General features: G+C 39.9%; 1 protein-coding gene across 2 annotated transcripts in view; it reads right to left on the bottom strand.

Moving 5' to 3' along the window:
- The window catches only part of CDH13 (cadherin 13), a 432,460-nt gene extending 432,087 nt beyond the window's left edge, over positions 1-373 (bottom strand). For both annotated transcript variants that reach the window (XM_031615494.2, XM_031615493.2), the window contains exon 1: positions 226-373. In XM_031615494.2, coding sequence (XP_031471354.1) covers positions 226-270 — 45 coding nt within the window. In that variant the 5' untranslated portion in view covers positions 271-373. The remainder of the gene's footprint in view (positions 1-225) is intronic.
- Positions 374-23,429: the final 23,056 nt, after the last annotated feature.

The raw sequence follows: 23,429 nt of genomic DNA, 5'->3' as shown, positions 1-23,429 counted from the left end.
GAAACAAAAAAATGCTGTATATCACACAGCAAATTTCTTGTAATTGTAAATCAGGCAACTATGAGATACTATATTCCTAGCAACTGGCTTGTAGCAGAGATCTTGCATCTTTCAACAGTAATTCAAGCAATATATAATTACACAAATCAGACGTGAATTACAAATACTTTCAAATCCAAATGCATAAGAGAAAGAAGAGGAACAAAAAAACCCCACATTTCTTACCTGGGACAGCAGAAAGGACAGAGTAAGTTGAGTTTTGTGCTGCATTTTGCCAGACTAGAACGTACCAGAGGCTTTTTCATTCATGCACTCGGCTGCACTGAGCATATTTTCACTGTGAAACAGCCTTTGAGAAGAGACTCTGCCTTGAGAGCCAGCCAACTTCCCAAATAGATCAGCAGCATCATCACTAAAGCATTGGATAGAGTCTGATGACCAGAACCAATGGCTTTACAAGGATGATTTCTTCACAAAGCATCCCCATTTTGCATCACACACATTGGGCAAGCACCTCTCACAAACACAGCACCTTTAGAAAGCATTTTGCTTTGGTGTATTTGTGTGTGTTTAGTTTCAGCCTAACAAATCACACCTTGCAGATCTCAACAGTATTTTCCCTTTTAGAGAATTGAATTGCAGAGAGGAATAAGAGCAACTCTGAGCACCGCTGCAAAGATGTTCTCTTTATTAAAATGTTAACAAGGTGTGCTTTATTTTCAATAAATCAAAAAAAAAAAAAAAAAAAAAAAAGACCACTGCAGTTTTAGTTACTTCTAAGCCTCAGAAGAAGAACACAGCAGAAATACAGATTATATTTTATGTTTTCCCCTCAATCTCACAAATCACAATGAAGACAGATCAATTTTAACCTGCAGAAAAAATCCATCATATGGCAATAGATTTTATTAACTGCTCAGGTAATGGCAGGACTGGCTTTTGATTAAATGTACTTGAATCTAGGACAAAGTTTCTAAGGTGCATACCCTTCAATTACAAAAACTTTTCTTGTTTGAAAGAGGGAACCTGGTGTCTCAAGAACATGCTTTCTCTGGATTGGTTGCGTTGCAACCAAGTGGCACCAACAGATGGACCAAAGACTGCAATTTAATTCTCCCCACTCGAACATTTTCAGCTCCTCCTCTCCTGCCACTCCCCATTGTCACAACACAAAAAAGGACAGCACTAGCCCTTTTCTGACATGTCTTCTTGAAGTCGCCGGGGTTATTTAGCAGTACCCTTCCCCCACCTTCAGTATTATCTCAACCCTCCTTTTCTCTTCTGACTTTACACTTTTCCCTTGCTTGCTCATCTGGCAGAGGTGGCTGCCATCACACCCTGTTCTGCCCCACCACGGGTGATTGCTGAACCCACGAAGATGAGCAGAGATACAGGGAGCAGAGGACAGGCAGCCAGATGGGAAAGTACATGCATTCAGAGAAGCTGCCAGCCACTTTGAGTTCCTCAGCATCAGCAGGTGCTCCCTGCAGTGAATAATCTAAGTTGATAGCTTCCAAAACTACTGTTAGTCTGCTGCTCACAGCTCACATATTTTACTTATGAACTGGACAAAAAATTGAAGGTAAATACTGTCTTTCACATCTAGGTCCTCACATGACAGCACTCTGTTCCATTACCTTAATCACAGCTGAGGATCAATTAACACTCAAGACAGATCACTATTCAGACACATACACCAAAGCAGATTTTTTGGTGTTTTTTTTTTTAGGGGGGGGATAAGGGGAGTGGGAGGGGTCATGTGGGGTTTTTGTTTGTTTGTTTGTTTTTCCTCTTCTGTAATTGGCTAAGGAAAGCTTTACCAAGCTTTGCATGGTAAAAAGAGCAAAATTAAAAAAAAAAAAAAAGGGCTAAAGAAAGTGACCAACCATTTCCCGTTGCTCCTTTAAAGTCTCAGCTTTCCCCCATAGCATAAATCCCAGCCTTAGGAGAAGCACCCCAGAAGTTTACCAAGCAGCCTGTGGGGTCCCTGCAGGGCTCAGCCTGCCCAGGCTGTGGATCACAGACCACACAGCCTCTATGGGACCACTGGGATTTGGACAGTTCATGGAACCCCACAACTGCAGCCAAACAGTTGAGTGAGTTTCCAGACCGACCAGAAGTAGGTGGTGGCTGAGAGAAACAAAACCATATCTACATCTTGTTTCACAGGAAAAAGAGTCATTAATTAATACACGCGTATAAAAAAAAAATACAAAGCAGTACAGTGGATGATTCACTCCAGAGTGTTGCTTGTACCAACACAAGATTTGAGCTGCTGTTAGCAGTTAGCTTCAACGTGAGATACCACACAGTGAAGGGACCACCCCACAGAGGAGGGTGGGAAAGGAAGGACAGGTTTGAGCTGTTCCTGTGCTGCCACAACCATGAGAAGCCATGCTGGACATGCAGCCTCCAGCCTCACCATAGGATATTACAGCACAGCCCCAGGGGACCTGGGGCCAGCCTCTGACCTTCTACTGGAATACCAGCACACTATTAGAAAAATAATTTGCTACTTCTTACCTCCAGTTCTCCTCAGCTGGTCCTCCAGCTGCAGGCCTTTGCAAGAAGCTGCCGGGTCCAATATGGCGGAGCGCAAGGCCTGCCTCAGAGCTATGGCTGCAGGGTCTGAACGCCTCCCGGAAAAGGCTCTGTGCTGCATGATGGCAGCCCTGGCCACTGACTGGGGCTGAGTGTGGGTCAGCTGGAACCTCCAGCAGGCAGACTCCGAAAATCAGCCCTGAGAGCCAGCACAAGGCAATGGCTTGTTACAGGTAGACTCCCAGAAGGAGCAGGGTCATCTCTGCTAATTACACTGTTAATGAAAAGCTGGTAGAGTTTAATTCAGAAAGTTAACCCCCAGCAGTGCAGGATTTAGGGCCTAGTTGAGAGAGAAACTCTAGGATTCAGCCCTTTGCTTTTAAAGGCTTTTATGGTGAGCTGTGCTTCTCTTGCCCACTGGCTGCTGATGTAAATTGTGAGGCAATTTTAAGCAATGACTGAAATGGGTTTTGGTTTGTGAAGGAAGAAGGTTCCTGCTGATACCTTTTCTGGATCCAAGCCTAAATTAACTGATGGCTGTAACATGCTCTGTAGTCTTTAGATATGAGATGCCACCCTTTTCACTTACAAAAATTTAGGCAATTTGACACTGCAGCTCACTTCTTTTCTCTCGGTGTGCTCTGGCAGTAGAGGCTAATGCTGAGCTGGTGCTAATAGGAACAATTCTAATTGCCTGCAGCACATAGGGTATTGCCAGAGATAGACCCATTAGTGGATGAGGGAGGGACTTTATGGAGCAAAACACCTCTGTGCTGCCAGAAATGCCTTTTGACCTTTGGAAGATGAGTGCCCTGACTCTATCTGTAAAAGCTGGCGATTAACTGCCATGAATCTATCAGAAGAACAAGGGAAGGGAAGTTCACTTTTGTGTTAAAGTGAATCACATAAGAAGCCTGGATGCAAGAGAGAGGGACTAATTTCCTCTGCTGTAGCACTGGCGATCTATACACTCCTGGCTGCTACACCATACTGCAGTTTCTGACTCCTTCAAGAATGGAAAAAGACTATAGCACAGGGCAGCAACTGGGAGTTTGTAAGCATGTCTCAAGGACAGAAGGAACAAAAAGAGCACATCTCCAATGTGGAAGCACAATGAGTCCAAGACAACTCAATCCTTTTCTGAACAGTGGCTGGCCCTCAGAATAGGTATGGTCAAATTTATTTTAGGAAAGATAGGGCATGTGGAGAATGGAACAGAAGAGCATTTAAGCAAACTAATTTGAGAGTGAGTTCAGCTGCAGCATATTTGACATTGACCTTATTATTAGGAAAAACACGCTTGTTAGGGCTTTCTGAAATCCTGCTGAGTTTACTCCAAGAACTGCCAGGGAAGATGGGAAAACAAGTCTGACCTGCTGTGTCCATCAGATTTGGCACTGCTATGCCTACAGAGCCACCACCACTTCCTGAGGCTAAGAAGTTCTAGTAAATATACCTGACTAGAGCTGGAATCTGTAGCAAGAGTGAAATCTCATCTTGTGCCTGAGGTTCTCAAGCAGGAAGAAATGAAGTAACTAGCCACAGTAATGTTTTGTTCTAGAGGACAGAAATTCAGAAGACTGCACTGGAGTTAAATTAGCAGAGCAGTTAAGGAATGTGTTTTCAATCACTGTGGTTTTCTACCAAATTATGTTTGGATAGGGATTTTCAGCCTTAATGTAGCTGAATTGTCTTTGAGAAGACATCACGAAAACATGAAAATAGAAGTTTTTGCAGTTTGAAGGTGAGTCCACAGCTTTTTGTTATGTACCTTACCCAGTAGTTCCATAGTACCTCTCCTCCAATATTTCTTATGCTTATTAGCAATGGAAAGCTTGGCATTAATGCAGCTTTCTATAAAACCTGTGGGATTGCTGAGTGCATTGTCTACTGTTATTTTTCTACATCCCACCCCAAGTTCTAGAATAGTAAATGGGTTTTGTTTTCACACATGCAAACAGGAAAGTTACAGGCAACTAGAACAGCCTGATACTGCAGTGAGAAGAAATAGGGTGTGTTTCATTGTCAGGAGAGGGATAAAAACGGTGAGTCAGACAGAAATCTCACACTTTAGAATAAATCCTTAAGAGATCAGTACACTTTTCTTTCCAAAACAGAAAAATAGTCCATGTTTATTACCACAAGATCTGTTTCTTTAACTTTTAAAGCAGAAAGACCAATTACTTTTTGGTTTTTCATTCTGACTCCTTTAAATATAAGCAACGTGCATGTTCAACTTCTAAAATTGAGTTGCTGTAAAATATTCTGGACTAACAGTTTACAATACTGTGCTCTAATGCTACATCTGCTTGCAGACTTTATGTTTTCCTGTGTTAATCTTTTTTTCCAGAACTAGAATTGGGTATTAGAACTACCTATGCTGCTACTTACCCAGCTAATACAGTTCTAATCATGATCTGCTAGTAAAATGCCTCATGTTTTGAGCAGATAAGGAATGGAGACACAGTTTTGCACTTTATAAAACTACTATGTGAAAATGATTATTATTTACTTCTAACTGTATGGCCTTCAAGTTAACATCCTTCAAGATTGCCTTCTTTTTCTCTATCCCAGGCAAAACAAATAAATATTTGAAATAACTGTTATTTTAAATAAACAAAGAATCATGTAATCTTCTAATCCTTACTTAAGAAGAAAATCATTCTTTAATCCACCCTTCATCTGAACGAAACTGGGGATGAAGTGAGAAGAACTTTATGTATGCACTGGGTAGGATGTCTCACAGGGTCTGTTTCACGGAAGTGACTTTGTTTCTATCCCTTTCTCTCAGTTGGCCCCTATGGGCCCTGCTCTTCCACTGACTTCCAGAATCTAACAGCTTTCTGAAGTGTTGGCAGGTATTTTTTCAACTCTGTTATGGACCTGTACCTAGCAGATGAATAATTGCAACTGAGCTTGCTCTCTAACCTTGCCCCAGCCATAAAGCTCCAAGGCACTTTTGCTTAGTGGTTTTCTGCAGCAACTCAGTTACTTTCAGTCCTATAGCCTTATCTATGGACAAATATTTCAATTCCAACCCCATATTTACCTACTTTTCTGTAATACAAGGATACTTAACTTAATCCTGCAATGCTACTGAAGGAAAACTGAGACATGGAATGCAAAGGGACCTGATTAAGATCATAAGGGTGATCAAAACTGGGCCACATGCTAAATGCCTTTGGCACTGCTCCTTCCTCCTATTGAAAGAACCAGTCAGCCTTCCCTGGGGGACCTGAGAGCTTCCTTTGTTATTGAACAGAACTAAAGCTAAAATACAGTTTAATGTAAAAATAACCATTAACTGAGCTGTTTCCATTCCCCACGTGTGCCTCTCCCTCATTTCACCACCACCACTCCTTTCCCCTCCCTCTATAAGCATGCTTGTTTCTGGCCTAAATACAGGTGTTCTGGAAGCAATTACTGCTCTGTTGGAACGGAATATGATGCAGGGCATCTCATCAGTGCTTTCCCTTCATTAAGGGAATGACTCCTTGTTTCCTTGTTTCCTTTCTGACCTCACCTATTGTTTAGGAAATGAATAGACATAGGAGTGAAAAAATTTGTTTTGGCAATGGAATCTGTATTTTCCAAGCCTCTGTTATACTGAATTCTGCCCAGGAATATAAGTCAGAATAATTAACAGAAAAAAAAAAAAAAAATCACAAAGGAGCTTATCGTTCCTTATTTTATTCCCTATTTTGATAGTAACTATACAAAGTCAGTCACTGCATAAAAATCCACTATGCAAATTTATTAGAAAAGTTACTCTTTCTTTTAAATATTTAAAAAAAAAAAAAAATCCACAGGAAAAGCAGGAAAAAAAAAGCAAGTTATCACTGTCAGAGGTTCCCCTAAGACATATCCAAACTCAAGATACTCATCATGAGTTATGGGAAAGTTGATGCTGTAGGAATAAATTAACCACAGAATTTTAATGGCTTTATTGTGTGACAGTTTCTAAAGCCCAACCAAATAGCAGCTAGGAAATTCAAATGTGAGAGATATGCTCTTAATTCCCACAGTCATAGATTTCTTTTAAAAATCCCTTCTTATGATATAAGGGTCATTTCAAATATTCTAACATGAATATATGGCTTACTTACGGGTAGCACATTTCACCATTCTCATTCAGCCAGAAGCCAGCTTAATCTTTCATCTTTTAACAGAGGAACAGCAGATGCATAAGTATGTTTTAGGGGGAATAAAATAGTTGTGAGTGAGAGGGAGAATGTGTCAGTCTTTGAATATCTCTGTGCACAGAACTACAGCTGATAGATAGGCCTAGAGCTGTTAAACATCCCAACTTTGGGCTTTCATTGAGAAGCACAGTTCTGTTCCATGACTTTTTCAGATACTCTCTTTGCACTGTCTGGTGCAGTTCTGTATTTCACACACTGTACTTAAAACAACATCACTGCAAAGCCCCTCCATCAGAATCTCAATTGTAGTTGCCTTGGGCATGGCAGCAACTATAGTGGCTTAAGTTAAAACTGGGCTCAGATTGTACGGTTGTGTGTCCTAACATCTGCCCCAGAAGAATGACAAGAAGATAGAAAAGTGATGTGAGCCAAAATTCCCTTACAATATTTTTTTTAAATGGACATTTTTGACTACCCTGACCTGGAAGAATAGAATGGGCAGCATGAGAAAGCATAGGGTAAGCCAAGAGATATCCTTGTCCCACTGACTCCAAATGCCAAAGATTTTAGCTGCATCAAGATTTTACCCTCCCTCCTTAAACTCTTCCTTTCCCACTTATATTCACTACCTTTTCATTATGCAACTGTCATGACTTTTAGGCAGATGAATATCTTACATGCTTCTCAAGGGTGTCAGATACTATTTAGTATTTTCCTTCTGGTATCAGCACCTGTTAAGCATGGAAGCAAAGTGATTAGTCTTACATGTTTGACTTTGAAAATTGATTTCAGGATGTTTCTCCGTATTATTGGCAGATTTGCCAATTTGAAATAACGATACCCCCTTCAATAATAAATTTCTTTAGTCTTGAAGTGTAGGAATTACACTGGGAAGTTGTCTGGATTTCCCTTTCTCTTGGAGATTTCTACATCGTCTATCCTTTTGTGATAAAGCTGGCTGATTTTATGTAGCCTTAAAGGAAATCTGTCTCTGTATATCTAGACGTGCCAAGAAAGAATGTCCTTTTGATGGAGAAGGAAAAAGCAACATGTTAAAATTTGGTGGTCTTTGAATAAGCAGAAAGATATTGAGTTTGAAAATAAACTGATACTTTATTCAACCTAAGAAGGCCTGGTGATGAAGTTGGATAAAAAGTAGCACAATATTGCTCTGCAATTCCTTTAGACCTAAGCTAGTGGCATCTCAAAGAACAACTTAAATCAGCTAGGCCCAGTTTTAATAATTCACCAACTGCAATTATATTACCTGAGTATTCCGTTGTAACAATGTACAGAAGTATTTCTTATTATTAAGCATATTAAAATGATCTACAAGAATGCACATTGATCCAGAAGTCAAATCACAGATCCTTTCTGTCCTCTTGCATCCTGGAGGTGCACTGTGCCTGATGCAGCTTCAGCTCTGTAAGAAGGAATACCTCCCAGGCAGACTACTCTGTATACACCAAAAACATCTGATTCCTAAGCAGCTTTTTTACAAGCCTTTGAATATTATGCATAAATTCTCAGTTCATCGTGTATCTTGAGATCTCTTTGTATTTTGTTGTTTGTCTTCAATTTTGTATCTTTCTTATGTAAAATTCATTAAGCTTTTGTAAATATGAGGAAAAACCGTTCCTTTTGCTTTTCCCCTTGGGATTGTGGAAGGTTACCTTGTTTTGTGTGCAGATATTATCTCTCTCCTGGGCGTAGTTTTTAATATAATTTTTAGTTTGTAACTTCAAAAAGGGGCAACTCACAGTGTTTTGCTAGGTCCAGCCCCAAAGTGAAATAAATCATTTCCTTTGAATTAATGGCCCTTTACGCTAGAACAGAACGTAATCATATTATCTTGCATTAGTAGTTGTGTCCAGAAAATTCCATCTTTTTGCTATATAAGCCCCTTAGAGGAGGTAAAATCAGGTTGTTCTGGGTCATTCTGGAGCTCTGAGGTATCACACAGCTCTTGCACTGAACTCTCTTCTCAACTGCTCCTGTACTAGAACACTTTTGGAATTTTGCTTCCATTGACAGAGGAAGAAAGTACTTAGCTTAGAGGAATGGAATGCAGAGGAAGTTTTTCACTCTGAGGGTGGTGATACACAGGAACAGGTTGCCCAAGGAGGTTGTGGATGCCCCACTCCTGGAGGCATTCAAGGCCAGGCTGGATGTGGCTCTGGGCAGCCTGGTCTGCTGGTTGGTGACCCTGCACATAGCAGGGGGTTGGAACTAGGTGGTCATTGTGGTCCTTTTCAACCCAGGCCATTCTATGATTCTATAACTCTATGAACAGTCTACATCCAGGTATTTAATTCCTTATTTTAAACTATGTTTTCAGTCAGAGTAGGACTTTGGTAAATCTAAGAAAACCTACTGGGCATACTTGAGAAGAAGTTGTGCTGCACATTCTCCTGCATGCTATCCAGGCAGTATCAGCAAGTCAGTGGCCTCCTGGGAGCTGCAATCAAACAAATTGCAGCAGTTCTAGGCATGTTCTGCTTTAAGTTGAACCCAGTACAGGCAAGTCAATAGATCTAAGAAGCCACAGCCAGCTCCACAATACCTTTTGTCCTGTTGTAGTTAAGGCCGTCAGAGCAGGAAATCCCCTGAGCTGCAAGTATTTAGAAGCTGGAAAAGCACTCAAGGGAAAGACTGTATGAAAGTGACATTCCTGCTCCTTCTTAGGCATTTGTTTATGGTTACTGTTTCCCTTGGTCCCTTCCAAGACACAAGCATAACTGCATTCCCAGAAACTTTTTAAATCTGCATAAGGTGAAGGGTCTGTGCAGCTGCAGGGCAAGAGAAGTTTTTCACCAAGGGAAAGATGACACAGGCACATGGATGGAGCCAGGACAGCTGTTCTCATGTTAGACACTGAGTAGATCCAAGGAAGGCAAAATAACCAAAACAAACAAAGAGGAAGAAAGAAAGAAAAGATGAAAAAAATAGGATCTACTGTGGAATGTTAGAAGTATTCTACAGGAGTAGAAGTATTTTCTCAGAAGCACTTCTTTTCCTCATGTAGGAAATAAATATCTTTCTGACAGCAGCTGCAATTTGGTGAAACCAAAATCACTTCCTGAGTGCTTCCTCATAGGGATCAATGTCTGGCTCCAAAAAATGGTCAGCATTAGCTCTCACACATCCTGTGTGGTCAGATTTTCTAGCTTCTAGGGAAAGCAACTTCTCTGCATCATGGTTTGGGGATGTAGCAAAGGTGAGATACTGAGAGATAGCAGTTTTCCACTTCTCAGAGAGTCTCAAAGTTTCAGTAGTATCCAGGCAGTAAGAGCTCTTACTGGAAAGCTCAGGTGAGAAACCATCATAAATGCACATCCTGGAACAGCTCAGGTAGATGGCACAGAGTGGGGACAGCTGCCAGGTCTCTTCCTTCGGTCTAAACTTCTCTGGGAATAGCAAAGTGATTGTGTCCCACCATTTTTGGCAGTCCAGCAGATGCAGAATGTTGCAAAAACAACATTTCATTATAAAACTTACAGCTTAAGGTACTGGCTCCATGCCCAAAACCCAGCCTGCTCACAAGAGATGCTAAGATTTTGTGCTACAAAAGGAGAAGTTGTTTTTTCAAGTTCTTTGAATCTTTTCATATCTTATTTGGACTTCTTCCTTTTAAGTAAAGAAGGATTAAAATAAAACTCCAGGCCAGAATGTACAAACTGAAATACTGCACTATTTTTGGAAGAAAGCTTGTGGGAATGCTGACTCAGCTACTAGAGTCAGTGCCTCCCCTCTTTCCTTCACACTGAGACCAGATTTAAATAGTTAAATGAGCTACACATACCGATGTGTGGGCATTTTCTAGCCAGTGGCCAGAGGCTGCACCAATGGTCCAATGGGAGCAAATAAGGTAATTAACCCTTTCAGTTTATTGAATCCTGAAAACTAGGGATACAAAATAATAGCAATCAGATGTTATTAAACATGCTGAGTACTTTAACAGATAATCATATACAATCAAGCTCCAATAATAAGAAATAAAATTTACCTATGATTACATCCAAGTCAAAACAGTCAAAGCAGATGCAAGACGGGATTGCAAACTCAGCATAAAAAAAAACTTCAGGGTATCTGTTTATACCAAGATCTAATGGAATTTACTAAATAAGTGAATCAACTGACTAAAAAGTGATAAAAGCAGCTTTCTGAAGTGAACAATCAGATTGCATACTCTTTGGGAAACATCATTATATATCTACATAACACTTTTTCAAAGCACATAGTTATAACGTTGCCAGGGTGCCATCAGCCTGAAAGTAAAAAAAACAATAGTTGTTGAAAAACTTCCTCAAAAACAGCTTTTAAGCATGGAAAGGTGTGAAGATCTGAGTTTAATCATAGATCAAGTTAAGAAGGAAAAAAATAATGAAACAGCATGCCAGTGTAGACAGAACACTTCTTTAAGTTGCAAAGAATAGCTGCAGACAACGCTTTATACTCTATTCAAAATGTGTCAGCTCATAAATTAGGAGGCCTATTCTGCCATGGCGAGATATTGGGTCAGTAACACAGGAAAAGAAAATATTAATAACATTTTCTATGTAATAAACAGAAGTAAATAGAGGGGCATTTCTTTATCAGTAGCTTTCAAGCAACTTCCAGATTGTGGTGGGGAGGGGGGGTTGTGCCTCTATGTAGCCAGATAATAAGGGAGTTGATCCGAGTGTTTTGTAGCTTTGAACTGATGTGGAAGAGAGAAAACTGCACTGATCAGCGCTGTAGTAGAACTGAACCCAATGAACCAATTGAGCTCCTTAGGAGCTGTTTCTCCAAGTGGTAGAAAAAGAGTATAATTTCTTTCTGCCTCACTCTGAACTCTTCTGCGCAGTGTCATTATTTGGTCTATGATGGAAGACGGAAGCAGGAAAATGTATAATGTAATGTCGTTCTCTTTCAAAGTACAGCATTCAGTTCTGACCTACTATTGCTGATGTATTGACCATTTATAAAATACTGGGGCTTGGACTGGTGACTTTTCCAACAGAGTATTGGAGTAATCTTCCAATTGCTTGTGAGCTGCTGTACCAGCATGCAGAGCCACTGCTTCCTTCTCTCCCCAGCATAATCCAAGGCTTCAGCAGAAAGAGAACTGCCTTCAGACTGCCTGCCACTGCTTTTATGCAAAATGCTGCATATTGTAAACCTGTATTAAGCATACTGTAAACCTAGTAACAAGAATAGGCAAAACTCCCTGAGGAAAAAGCCCTGAGCCTGCTGCCAACACAGCCCTAACTGGAAATTGTTTCTGTTGGTTAACCACAGAGGAGTCAGGAGGAGCTGATACATCCTGAGGGCACTGATTAAAGAAATCAGTGCTGTCACATATTTATGCTGGATTTCATTTGTTGCCATGCCTCTTATTTTATGTTCCTCAGGTTCCACAAAAGCCTGGTGAGACATTGCTGCTTCAAATACCTATTGTTGAACACAAATTTTGCCTGGGTTCATGTGGTTTCGTGGGTTTTTGCAGCAGTGAGTTCAGTGAAGCTTAGCTCCTTGCTCTGACAGTTTGTAGGGAATTTATCCCATACCATTTCTTCCACACCAAGAAATGCATTAACCTTAGTCAGCAAGTACGATGCTGTCAGAGATGACAGGTTGCATCGTTCCTTACTCTTTGCAACGAAACGAGTAGCCTGAAAACACATTTAGGTTGATACATTTTTCAGGCCTTTTACAATATGTACACAGCTGCTTTGGTTGACAGAACTATCCAAGTATTATAAAGCACCCAAACATCACATCTTTATCTCCATGCTGGTCTAGTAAGCAAAAATATTTTTAGTCCCCATCAGAGAACTCAAGCAGGTGCTGTTTGTCTACAGCTAAATCACCTAAAGGAGTTGTTTCTTACTATCTATGTTTGCTGAGGCAATTCATAACTTTGGCAGAATTGGTCAATGTGTAGCACTGACCATTACATGTGTGAGTAATGCAGACCTGAGGGTTTCACGGAATACTTTGTCTCCTTTCATACATAAACTGAAAAGGGTCATGGATTTCATACTTATGAAATAATTCTTTATCAGGGAGATTCAGTCAAGAGGCAAGCTTTATGAGTGATTTTGGTAGGAACCACATCACAGCTGATGTTTTGCATTTCATGAGAGGAGACTCCTTGGATATCCAGATGAACAGAGCAAGACAGACAATGTACAATAGCACCATCTGGTGACTCCCTGTAATCATACTGTTGCCCCCAATTCATAGCGAATGAATCTGTTACAAAAAGCAGGAAAAATAAAACATACATATTTCTAAACAGGAGCAGAATTCAATATGAAATTGTTTTAAGGTAGAACCAGCACATCACCTCCATATGTGTTCAATTCTCATATTGTGTGAAAAGACAACAGTGAGGAAGATGCTTCCTAGTGGATTCAAGGAATCTGTTCTTATTAAAATACTGTGTAATCTTCCATTCTTAATCTAGTAGATTTTAAATTTAACAAAATATTCAAAAGTTGGCCCAAACTCCTAGAGAAAAATACTTGACTAATATTTAGTAACCAAGTCCACACCTACACAAATGAATACCTACACAAATGAATTGGATCGTGTTTATAATTTCATTACAACTAAATTGGGTCAAAAATTGTCCCCTCTGGTTACTATGCTACATCTGAATGGAAAAGACAGACACAAGAGTGTTGTTTTGTGGAGTCTCTGGGAGACAGTGATTCAATCACAAATATTGGTGAAATAATTACAAAGCTAATTCCTTCTGAGCATCACCAGTAAAGATATCCTAATGGGTTTAATAGATCTTCCAAATCCTTTAATTTCCTTCCTTGCTAGCCTAGCCCACTCTGTGAGCTGAATTCTGTAGTTGCTATACTACCCAGATTCCAGTTTTCTGCTATCTGATTAGAGACATGCTATGTGACTTCAGGCTGCATGTGACTAGAGACAGTATCTAAGCAATAAGTTGAGAAGCATGAATAAGCCAGGGTGCTTCTTTGCATAGTTATGTGTAGTTGGTTATCATTAAAAATGGAGTTGCAGGAGAAATGCTGAAGATAAAGTTTCAACTTCCCATGACTGCAGCTGTGTTTATTTTTTTCTAAAGAATATCTGGAATAGCCAAGTACAATAAAAATTTTTTCAGAGCTGAAGTCAAAGGAGAAGACTTGGAAACTTGAATAGCAGTCCTGGAGCTTATGAGAAGTCACAGGAGAGTAAGCTAGTAATTACAGGGTCACTATATGTTTTATGTGTCCAGCTGATACCTTTAATACATTTTTCTACTGCACATGGATCCCAAATGATTTCCATTTCTCCATTCAGTTCAGCTTGGATGTGAATCTGCTTCTGTGCCTTGAATTCCTCACTGAAAGCACTGCATTGTTTTACCTTGGCTAGAAACTGTCTCTTCATATCTGTTTTTCTGTATTCAGTCTTGTTGAAGGATGCATATGAAGGAACAATCTTTCTGCAGAGTGTTTTCCATTTATGCATGTCTTGAAACTGTAAAGAAACCATTTTGAGCTGTCTTATGTGGTTAAGAATAAATTATTGTCCTTTTGATTTGTTGTATGCATACCTAATATTGAAATGACCTGCAGCCTACAGAGCTGAGACTTTTTCTGTCACATATCATACACTGCTTTTATTTATTCATGAAGAGGGAACAATCCACTCTCTCACTATATGTGCATGTACATTTTTTTAACAAGTATATAAATTGGAAATGTCCAGAGTGGCCTAGGAAACTATTGACTGAATGCCATGCATCTTTCCAAATCAAAATAAAAAAGAATGAATAATTCTTCTTGTGCTTGTCAGCTGTGGCCAAGCTAATGATATGATAATAAAAATAAACAAGCAGTTTCACAAATTGGCTGTAGCACACTATGGAACTTATAATATTCCAATTGCGATTGGCCATTCCTTCTGATTTTTCCATTTCTAGAGCCTCTTCCACATTGTCTGCTGTCTGAAATACCATTTGGGTCTTAACTGGGTCTTGGTGTGCTCTGTATGACTGATGGATGTACATGTGGATGAGAGAAGCTTTGCACATCATTACATCCTCTGAGGGCTTGAGCCATCCAGATATAGGGCTGTGCAAATTCCTCCCTTTACAGAGAAAGACACATAAGAAATGCTTGTGCAGACAAAGATTTCTTCAAGGAGACAGAACTTTGCTCTTGTTCGGCAACATCATCCTCTGGTGAGCTCTTGACTTCTTGTTTGGGATCTATGAAATATCATTCTGAATACAGAGAACTGTTTCAGGATGATATATTGCATCAAAACAATTGGCACAAGCAGAGGAATATATTCTGGTTACCACTTATTTGCTGGTCCCATGTGTGCTCCCATCCCTCCTGATCCTTTGCTAAATACACAGGGGAATGAGTGCGTAGGTGTAAATATGTATTATTTATTTCTTGAGCTGAGAGTGAGGTCTGACACATAGATGATCTGCAGCATTTCCCACATCTTACTGTACGGAATGCATGCAGTGTGAGAATAAGCATTATTTAGTTCTCCTTAACAAATTGCAGGATTTGGGGAGAAAGTACTTATGAATAAAACACTCTGCCCCTCGTATTGCCCAGCTCCCTCAGTGCACATTCACTGTGTCATGTCAGAGCATTGGGATGCTAGAAGAGAGGTGCACAGCCAGCAAATTGCTGCTCCTCTCATCTGGAGAGCAAGACAGTCCTGGCAGTGCTGCACTGGTTATTTCTGCTGCCATTTTGATGCATTTCTTCTCTCAGAACTCCTCTGAAAATCCCTTCCTGAATCAGCCTGCATCTTTAGTTATTTAAACATTTAAACAGATACAGGACCAGTTCCCAAGAGGGTTTCATTGTCTCTACTTGTGAAAGTCACTGTATTTTCTGTCATTTTTAAGTAGCATTTTGATAGCCTCAGAAATCTTGACCAGGCTTATTACTGAAAAGAAAAGCAACCTCATCGGTACTGCTGCTTTGAACACCAGGAAAGTTGTGCCAACAAGATGCTCAGACAGAGCTCTGACAAGCTCCTGCATTGGCATGCAGCTGGTCTGCAGCACGGGCTGTGCCATGCCCTGGAATGCACACAGGCAAGTCAATGCCTTGCTTGGGTGATTCATTGGAGGTGTTAACAACCACTGTGTCTCACAGGGAGTGTTAATGTAACCCCCTTTCATTTCTATAATCACTTAACACTGATGTTTCAGTATTATACTCCTCATTCTGTTAGTCAGACTTTCCTCTTTTATATCTCACTTTCCACACCTAGTGACAGAGTTGGCAAAGTGCTGCTTGCATGGGAAGAGGACTGTTTAGGAATTCAGTCTGTTACATTTGAAAATAGGGCCCCCAATTACTTTATGTTCCAACTTTTGCAATCTTCAAATAGTAAATCATTTCTGCCAGGTGTTTTTTAAAGAACAGAATTTTAGATATTGGGGGAAACGGTGAAGGAGCAGAGATCAATTTATTCTTGGTATAGTTTTCTTGTCATGTTCTAAACCCTTAAAAATGAAAGTTTCACTGTGGCCAGAGATAGAAATGTATTACAAAAGGAGTTTCTCAGGCTTATAAGCCATTTACTGAAAGTCAAACGTGTATTGAAGGGAAGGTGCAATTTAAAGTTGTTTCCTATAAAGCATTATTAGTATTTGGTGGACAATGGTAGACGTTATTAAAACATCTTTGAAAGGCAATGGAATAATTCAGCCAACTGTTCCCCTGATTTCACTCTCCAATATACCCATATAAAAATAATATCCCTTTGATGGATTTTTTCCAGAATAGAGTACTGTGTATCTGAGAAACAGGACGAAAATATTTCCTGCAGTATTTCTTCATTGATTAAGAGCTTGCAAGAAGAAAAAAACTCTCTGCGCTGGGATGCAACAAAATAATTATCTGGATTTCATTATTACAAATAGGCAACAGTTACCTGGATGACTTGAAACCTATGTTGGCATCCGATTTTCTGGTATTACTTCAGTTCTATGAAACTTTCAGACCTTTCTTTTTTCCTCTTGCAATTATACAGGGTGCTGTCGTGCTCGCTTGGAATTTTTGTGACACATTTTTCAATCTTATATCTCCAAGTGCCTTTAAAAATTTGACAGGATGGCCTTTAACATTTCTTTGTTGGGAGGAACAGAGAAAGTAAATAACTTACCAGGTTGCAAACTCTGAATACAGTAAAGTATGAATCTAATCCTGACTCGTTCTGTAATAACAGCCTCTTGCCAATTGAAATGGCCATGGTAAGGCCATTTGGGGTACCTTTGCAAATGGGAAAAAGTGGCACTTCCAGCTAGAGAAGTCAAACTCTTGGTTGTTGCAAAATCAAATAAATAAACTGGAGCTGGGGGAGTATCTTATCTGCTTTTCAGCTATAAGCCCAGTTCAATCACACTTCAGTCAAGTTGTCACAATAAGGCAGAAGACAGACAAGTTCTACCTGAGAGGCACTTTTTACATAGTTTCCTACTCATGTAAATCTATTAACTAAAATATTGGGTCTCTTTTTTGCCTTTGTGTAGCTTCATTTTTTCTAATTCAGTCCTGCTGATGACTCTTTGCTGCTAAACTTGTGTACAAGACTGTTCTGAAACTGCTTTTGCATGAGTATCTCCCTTAGCTTCAGTCCCTGCCCTGTTTCTTTTGAATTATTTAGCAGTGCAGATAACTTATTGGCATGAATCTGTCACCTTCACCATGAGTTTATCTGCCTCTTCCCTCCGATAATCCCCCATGGCTAGCTAATCTTTCCTTCTGACTCGTGTTCCCTGAACCCCTGAACCCTTATTTTTTGTTGTTGCTACAGCTCCACCAACTCAATCTCTGCTGAGAGTGCCTTATGTTTCAAGGACCAAACTTGCTCATAAAACGTTAATGGTGTCTATCTTGTTTCCCCATAATGCTAAAATAACGGTAATGTTCTGTGGGCTTGTCTACCCAGAAGAACTAGTGCACAGCAAAGCAAGGTTTGAATTTATAGCTCCACACTTTACACATAGACATTTTAAGGGCATACTGAGTAGCGGATGACTTCTCCCACTATACAAAGTGGAATAAGCCGCCGTGAACTTAAATGTGCATGGAGCTTTGAAAAGTGGTAATTAGGGCAGAGCAAATCCATAACAGCTCACTACCTCCCTTGGTAGAGAAGCCCTGTATTTTTAGGCACTCCTTCCCTGTCTCTAAGAAGGATTTTCCTCTGTTTGCAGTAGTGTGGAAGAGAGCTTTGTCCAAGTCTTCCACGCACCTGCTGTTGGGTGGACACCAAATAAGTTCTTATAAGCTGGTTGAAAATTTACTTTCAAATTAGAGTTTCCTTAAATTGGAAGCCTGGTTTGCAGAGAAATAATGTGCATATTAATGAATTCATGCTTGTGCTTCTTTTGAAAAGGCTTTTCTTGAGAGTGCAGGATAGGAAAAGACATGCAAGAATATTTTCATTGTTTTCTTGTTGTAACCCAAAACACAGAGGTTTTAGCTGCAACTCAAAATTTCCCATGAGAACTGTGACAAAATTTAAATATTTTTCATTTTCAGCTCTATTTTTAATTAAAAGGTCACATTTTTCCAAACAGCTCAAGCTTTACCATCTCCATGCCTCAGTTTTCTGTCTGTCATTGGGGATTATAATTCTTTTCTATCTTTTTGTTTCCCCTGTCTGTTTAGATTATAAAATGCCTCTTACTGTGTGTTGATGCGGAGCCTAGCAGAATGAGATCCTGCACTCTGCTGGTATATAAAGTTGCTACTATAATGCAAATCAATAATAATAAATGAGCATCAACCTCCTTTCCTTTTCACCTTTTACATTTCACATGTTTCAGTCAATATGCTCTTGAAATTGTTGCTGGACTTTCTCCACTCTGATAAATAACAAAGCTAGAAGATATTTACTATATCTTCTACAGTCATCCTGAAGTCTCCTTCACAATCAGTGTTTCCTGAGACCATAGCCTTAGAATTATTTTTTGTCCCCTGCTGCACTGCCTTATACTTTCCAGTGGGGAAGTATATCATGCATTTGCTTGCACATAAGCCTAATTAATTTCCCCAAATTATTTTTAATTTGTTGGCTTTGTTCCATTGCATTTGTTGCCCTTCTTCCCTGATACCAATAAATTAATTCTCTTTTGAAAATACACCTGCTGCCAAGTTTACATATGTAATACAAGGAGTAGTCCCTAAATCATCTTTAATGGGACCAATCCTATTGCCTCACTTACCCTTTTAAAACATTGCCTGTGACTTATTTCTTGTCAATCAGCAGCCTTTTTTGGAGCCAAACGAGCAGTGGTCTCCCCACTTACCAGGTAAACCAGCTCTGTAAATTAACCTTCTGTGGATATGGCTTTTAAATTTGCATAATTGATATCATTTACTTCACCTCTGTCCACTGTGTTGCTAATGTACCCAGCAATTTCACACACATCCCTCACAGGAACAAGGGAGAAGACTGCCATGTGTGCTGAGTTCAGCTGCACGGCCCCTCATCATCCAGTGGGGCGGCCTTTGATTTCTCCTGAAAACAGCAGATGTAAAAGAAGGCAAAGAAAAAGAAAAAAAAAAAAAGCAATCCAGAATACGGCTTCCTGAGGTTTAGAGAAGGGTTTGCTTTACCTTATTTTTCCTAGGAGAAAAGAAGGGAGGATTAGCAGTGCTGTGATGAATTAAATAAAGCAAGACATGACACTATGCTCTAATACTGAGAACACTTTCAAGTGGAGGATTTAAAAGATATTTTGAAGGGAATTTCATCATCGCATGAGCTGAACACTTGTCAAAATACCACAGCAGGTTGACCTTCCCTCGCTGCCCAAGAGATCTCAGCTAGAAAGACCTGATATCTCACAAGCTCATCAGGAATCTCTCGTAGATTGATGGGCCTTCTTTGCATCTATAGAATTAAGCTGGAGAGTCTTTATTCTTCGGTGCTATCAGTTCTGGCCCTATGAGCTTCTTCCAGCCGAAGTTTTCACAAGAGGAAACTGGAACAAAGATAGGAAGTAATCTTAGGAAAAGAAAGAATCAATTAATAAACTGGATTTGCTCCAGCTCTAGCTTTGCAGCAGCATCTTTAGAAGCACAGCCATCTACAAGCAGTCAGGATTCCCCAGACAGCACAAGATTGTTCAGTGTGTGAATTATAGACTTCAGCCTTGAGAGTATAAATGATGGTCAGGAACAAGAGGGCAAACAGAGTGGTAATCATTCCAACTTCGAAGTTAACTCAGTACTATATTGCTTCATTACAGAGCAACAAATCAGCAAGGAGATCTGATTAATCCTTGATGTAACTTCCTTGACATGCCCTGGTTGCTAAAACATGCTGACTTTCTCTAGCACCTTCATACAGTTTCAAAAATAAGCATCTGAATAGCTACCACAGCACACTGCAGAAAAGCCAAGTGATCTATATTATAAGCTCATCCTTAGAAAGCAATGAGTCAAGATGACAGAATGTCCTAGTACATGAGGACAATGCAGTTACCTAATCAGTTCATCGCCCTGTATCAATAAACTTATATGATGCTAGACCATAGCACGAAGCACAACCTTTTCCCTGTGTTTAGTGACTGATAACTTTTTAATGGGAAGCATTAAAATGCAGCTAGGTAGGTGTAGTTCTTCCTGCCTGGAACAACAGAAGATATAGGAGCTGTTCTGTTGTATTTGCTAGCAGTCTGAAAATCTCCAAAAGCTAATGCTAGGTAAACACCTGCCCAGGAGTCTACAGGATCAAAGCAATTATGTGTACTGATATACAGATATACAGACCCACAGATATATAGCTATATGGCTACGTAGAGATACAGATGTGTAGTTACATAGATATATAAGTGGAATGAATTAAATGCACAGTGTGCTCCCCCCACATCTGGAAAAGCAGTCATGTACAGGCAGTCAATTGAATGCTACTGACCCACAGCTCCTGCAGCTAGTCACCAAAGGGAAGAGGTGATTATTTCTCAGAAATGTTCTCTGGGGCTGTAACAAGTACTTTGTTTAATACAGCGATGGTGGATCTTAGGGTCATGGGAAGAGTGAGCAGTGGGCTTTGTAATGAACTTTCAAAAGACAAACCTTCTCAGAGCTTCATCTTTGTACATCCTGTCACACAGATCTGTGTTGTTCCTTTGTGCATTCCAACCCCAGCTGTCAAAATGAGGTACGTACACATGCAGCCACGTACACAAACAAACAAAAAGCAGCTCACACACAAAATAAATCCCTTTTAACACTGTTTCTCCATCTTAATAATCTCTCCACCTTTGTGAAAAGTCTTACTTCAGGATAATCTCATTAGGAGGAATCTCCTTGACAGGTTAATCTTCTCAACTACCTCTCAAAGATTTTGTCATCTTTTAATCTGGAATGTGATCGGATAACATCTACAGATCAATATCTTCTTTGTAGTCATGTTCCAAAGGCTATGAGAGCCATTCTCCCATGCAGTTCAAATGCCTCATTAAGAGTTTCTTAAACTGCAAAACCCTGCCAGAGATATCATGTGTTCATTTGGTACACATCTCCTATCATATTCCTTAATTCTGTCGAATGTTTTAATGTCTGTCACAGTGACTGTTCCTTCCTTAAAGCCAATATATTTCCTTAAAATAAACTTAACAGCTCCTACACATTTTCAACAAGCAGTATATTAATTTGAACAAGCTTTAAGTGAATTATATCAGAGCAATTCTTATGATGCTCTGTCATATTTATGGCACATTTCAGCATGAATATGGTATCTTCTCATTTGTTAGCTTTACATCTCTTGCGACAGTAAATTAAAATGATTCAATGAACTCTGATTTTTTCTTTTTGTATTCTGTTCCTAACATAATTGCTTTTCAACATTTCATTGGATTTTTTTCCTGTAGTAAGATGATTCACATATATCAAGTTCTTTGATATTATATTAAGAAAAAAAAATGTAAGGTTACCTGTTGAACATTCTTTGCTTTGTGCATATTATTAATCATTAAGATTTCTGATGCAATCACTGAAATTTGAATGTGCTTCTTTTCCAAACAGGACTGATAAATGGATTATATAGGCCAACGGATTCGTAACCCTTCCTTGTTGCCGAGTGCAATTTTGTACACTGATGAATCCTGCTTGCTACAAAGCAGTGAATAAATGAATTAGACATTTCCTTCTGGAGGGAAACATCCTGATGACAAAAAGAAAGAACAGAGCATCTCAGGAAGACATACGGGAAAAGCCAGCTGTGGGTACACAAAGAGGTAAGACTAACATTGAATGTGTTTCACTCACAAAGCAGAAAAAAAAAAATGATTTGCCATTTTGCTTCCTTGTAATCTGCAGCGATTAAGAGTCTGAAAATATACCTGGTCTCCATTTACACAGCAAGGTGTTTATTAGTTTGTCAGAACTCACATAGGCAGAAGCTAATTTGCTTCTGTATGGTATGCTGTAATTATATCACTGAATGGTTGTTTTAAGGATTCCAGTTTTTATTTCTTCCTCTTTGATATAGTCATTTAATTACAACACAGCACGATTGATTAATTGCAATTACAGTATTTTCTTCCTGAGAAATCACCTTACAATGTACCGTAGAATACTACAGAGTGCAAGGGAAAGCTGCAGGATTCAGCTGGCAAGGCCAGCGGCTTGAACACAGAAATAACCTGTTTTCTTTAGTCAGAAATACAGCATGTGCTACACTGGTGAGGTGATTCTGTGTTTAGTTCCTTGCTTCCATCTCTTTTTAATACCTGGTGGGGAAAAAATCTCTAATGCTCCTCTGTGCCCACTTGTCAAAGCTCTCTCAGTGGCCCTGATCCAAAACTCACTGAAGTTGATGAAAAGATTTCTCTTGACTTCAGAAGCCTTTGGACTGAGCTAGTTACAAGCTCATCTTTCTTTCTGATCTGCAAGTTACCTCAAGCCTTTGAGGGCAGTGCAGATAGCCATAATTGTATCAGTGTGGATCCTAACCTCTGCTCACTGTTTGGGTTACACTGGAGTAGCCACTGTCATTTTGCCCATAGGAGATGATGGAAATCAGAAGCTCTCAGATGATGCCCAAATTGCTTTGCTACCTTTGTCTCAATAATTTTTCCAATAAACACAAAGGTTAGAGACAGGCTAATAGCCGGTGAGACAATCAGTGTCAACAGACAGTGAGGGTCTAATAGCAGTTAACGGAGTGCAGGAAGGACAAAAGGACATAGGCACTGTGACATTAACACATAGACAGGCTTTTGGGACCCTCAGGAATCCACAGTCTGGTTAGAGGCTGCTGGTAATAGGAGCTGTGTGCAGCTCTGTGCTTAGGCAGCAATATTCCCTGTCAAATTAGAGGAGGGGTTGGAAGATCCTGAACTGCACTCCAGCCATGAGTGCATGAGCACTCCATGCCACAAGCCCCAGCACACAAGGAATCAGAGTAACTCTAAGCCACTCTCGTAATGCTGAGAGGAGATGCAGATGTGAGCCCTCTCCTCACACACCTCTTTGTGCACCTGAGGAGAGAGGAAGGAGACTGGGGACCTGCAGTCTTTAACCCAAACAACTCAATCCTTTCAGAGCCGGTTTCTGGTCTTGGTCTTCAAGCCTTAGTTTCTCAAGCAATTTGCCATGATGATCAGTAAAACAATATAGGAGTATTCTTTAACACACCGTGAAAAGGTTGAGCGTTAAGTCTAATGAAAAGTAATTACAGCATTAACGCTGTACAGATACTGATTTCAGTTCAGAACATCAGAGTTGTAGAGAGAATCTCAGG

Source organism: Phasianus colchicus, chromosome 13 (assembly GCF_987193195.1).
Source record: "Phasianus colchicus chromosome 13, bPhaCol1.hap1.1, whole genome shotgun sequence".
NCBI classification, from domain to species: domain Eukaryota; kingdom Metazoa; phylum Chordata; class Aves; order Galliformes; family Phasianidae; genus Phasianus; species Phasianus colchicus.
The sequence above is the reverse complement of the archived record's forward strand: the minus strand, read 5'-3'. Positions and strand labels throughout refer to the sequence as shown.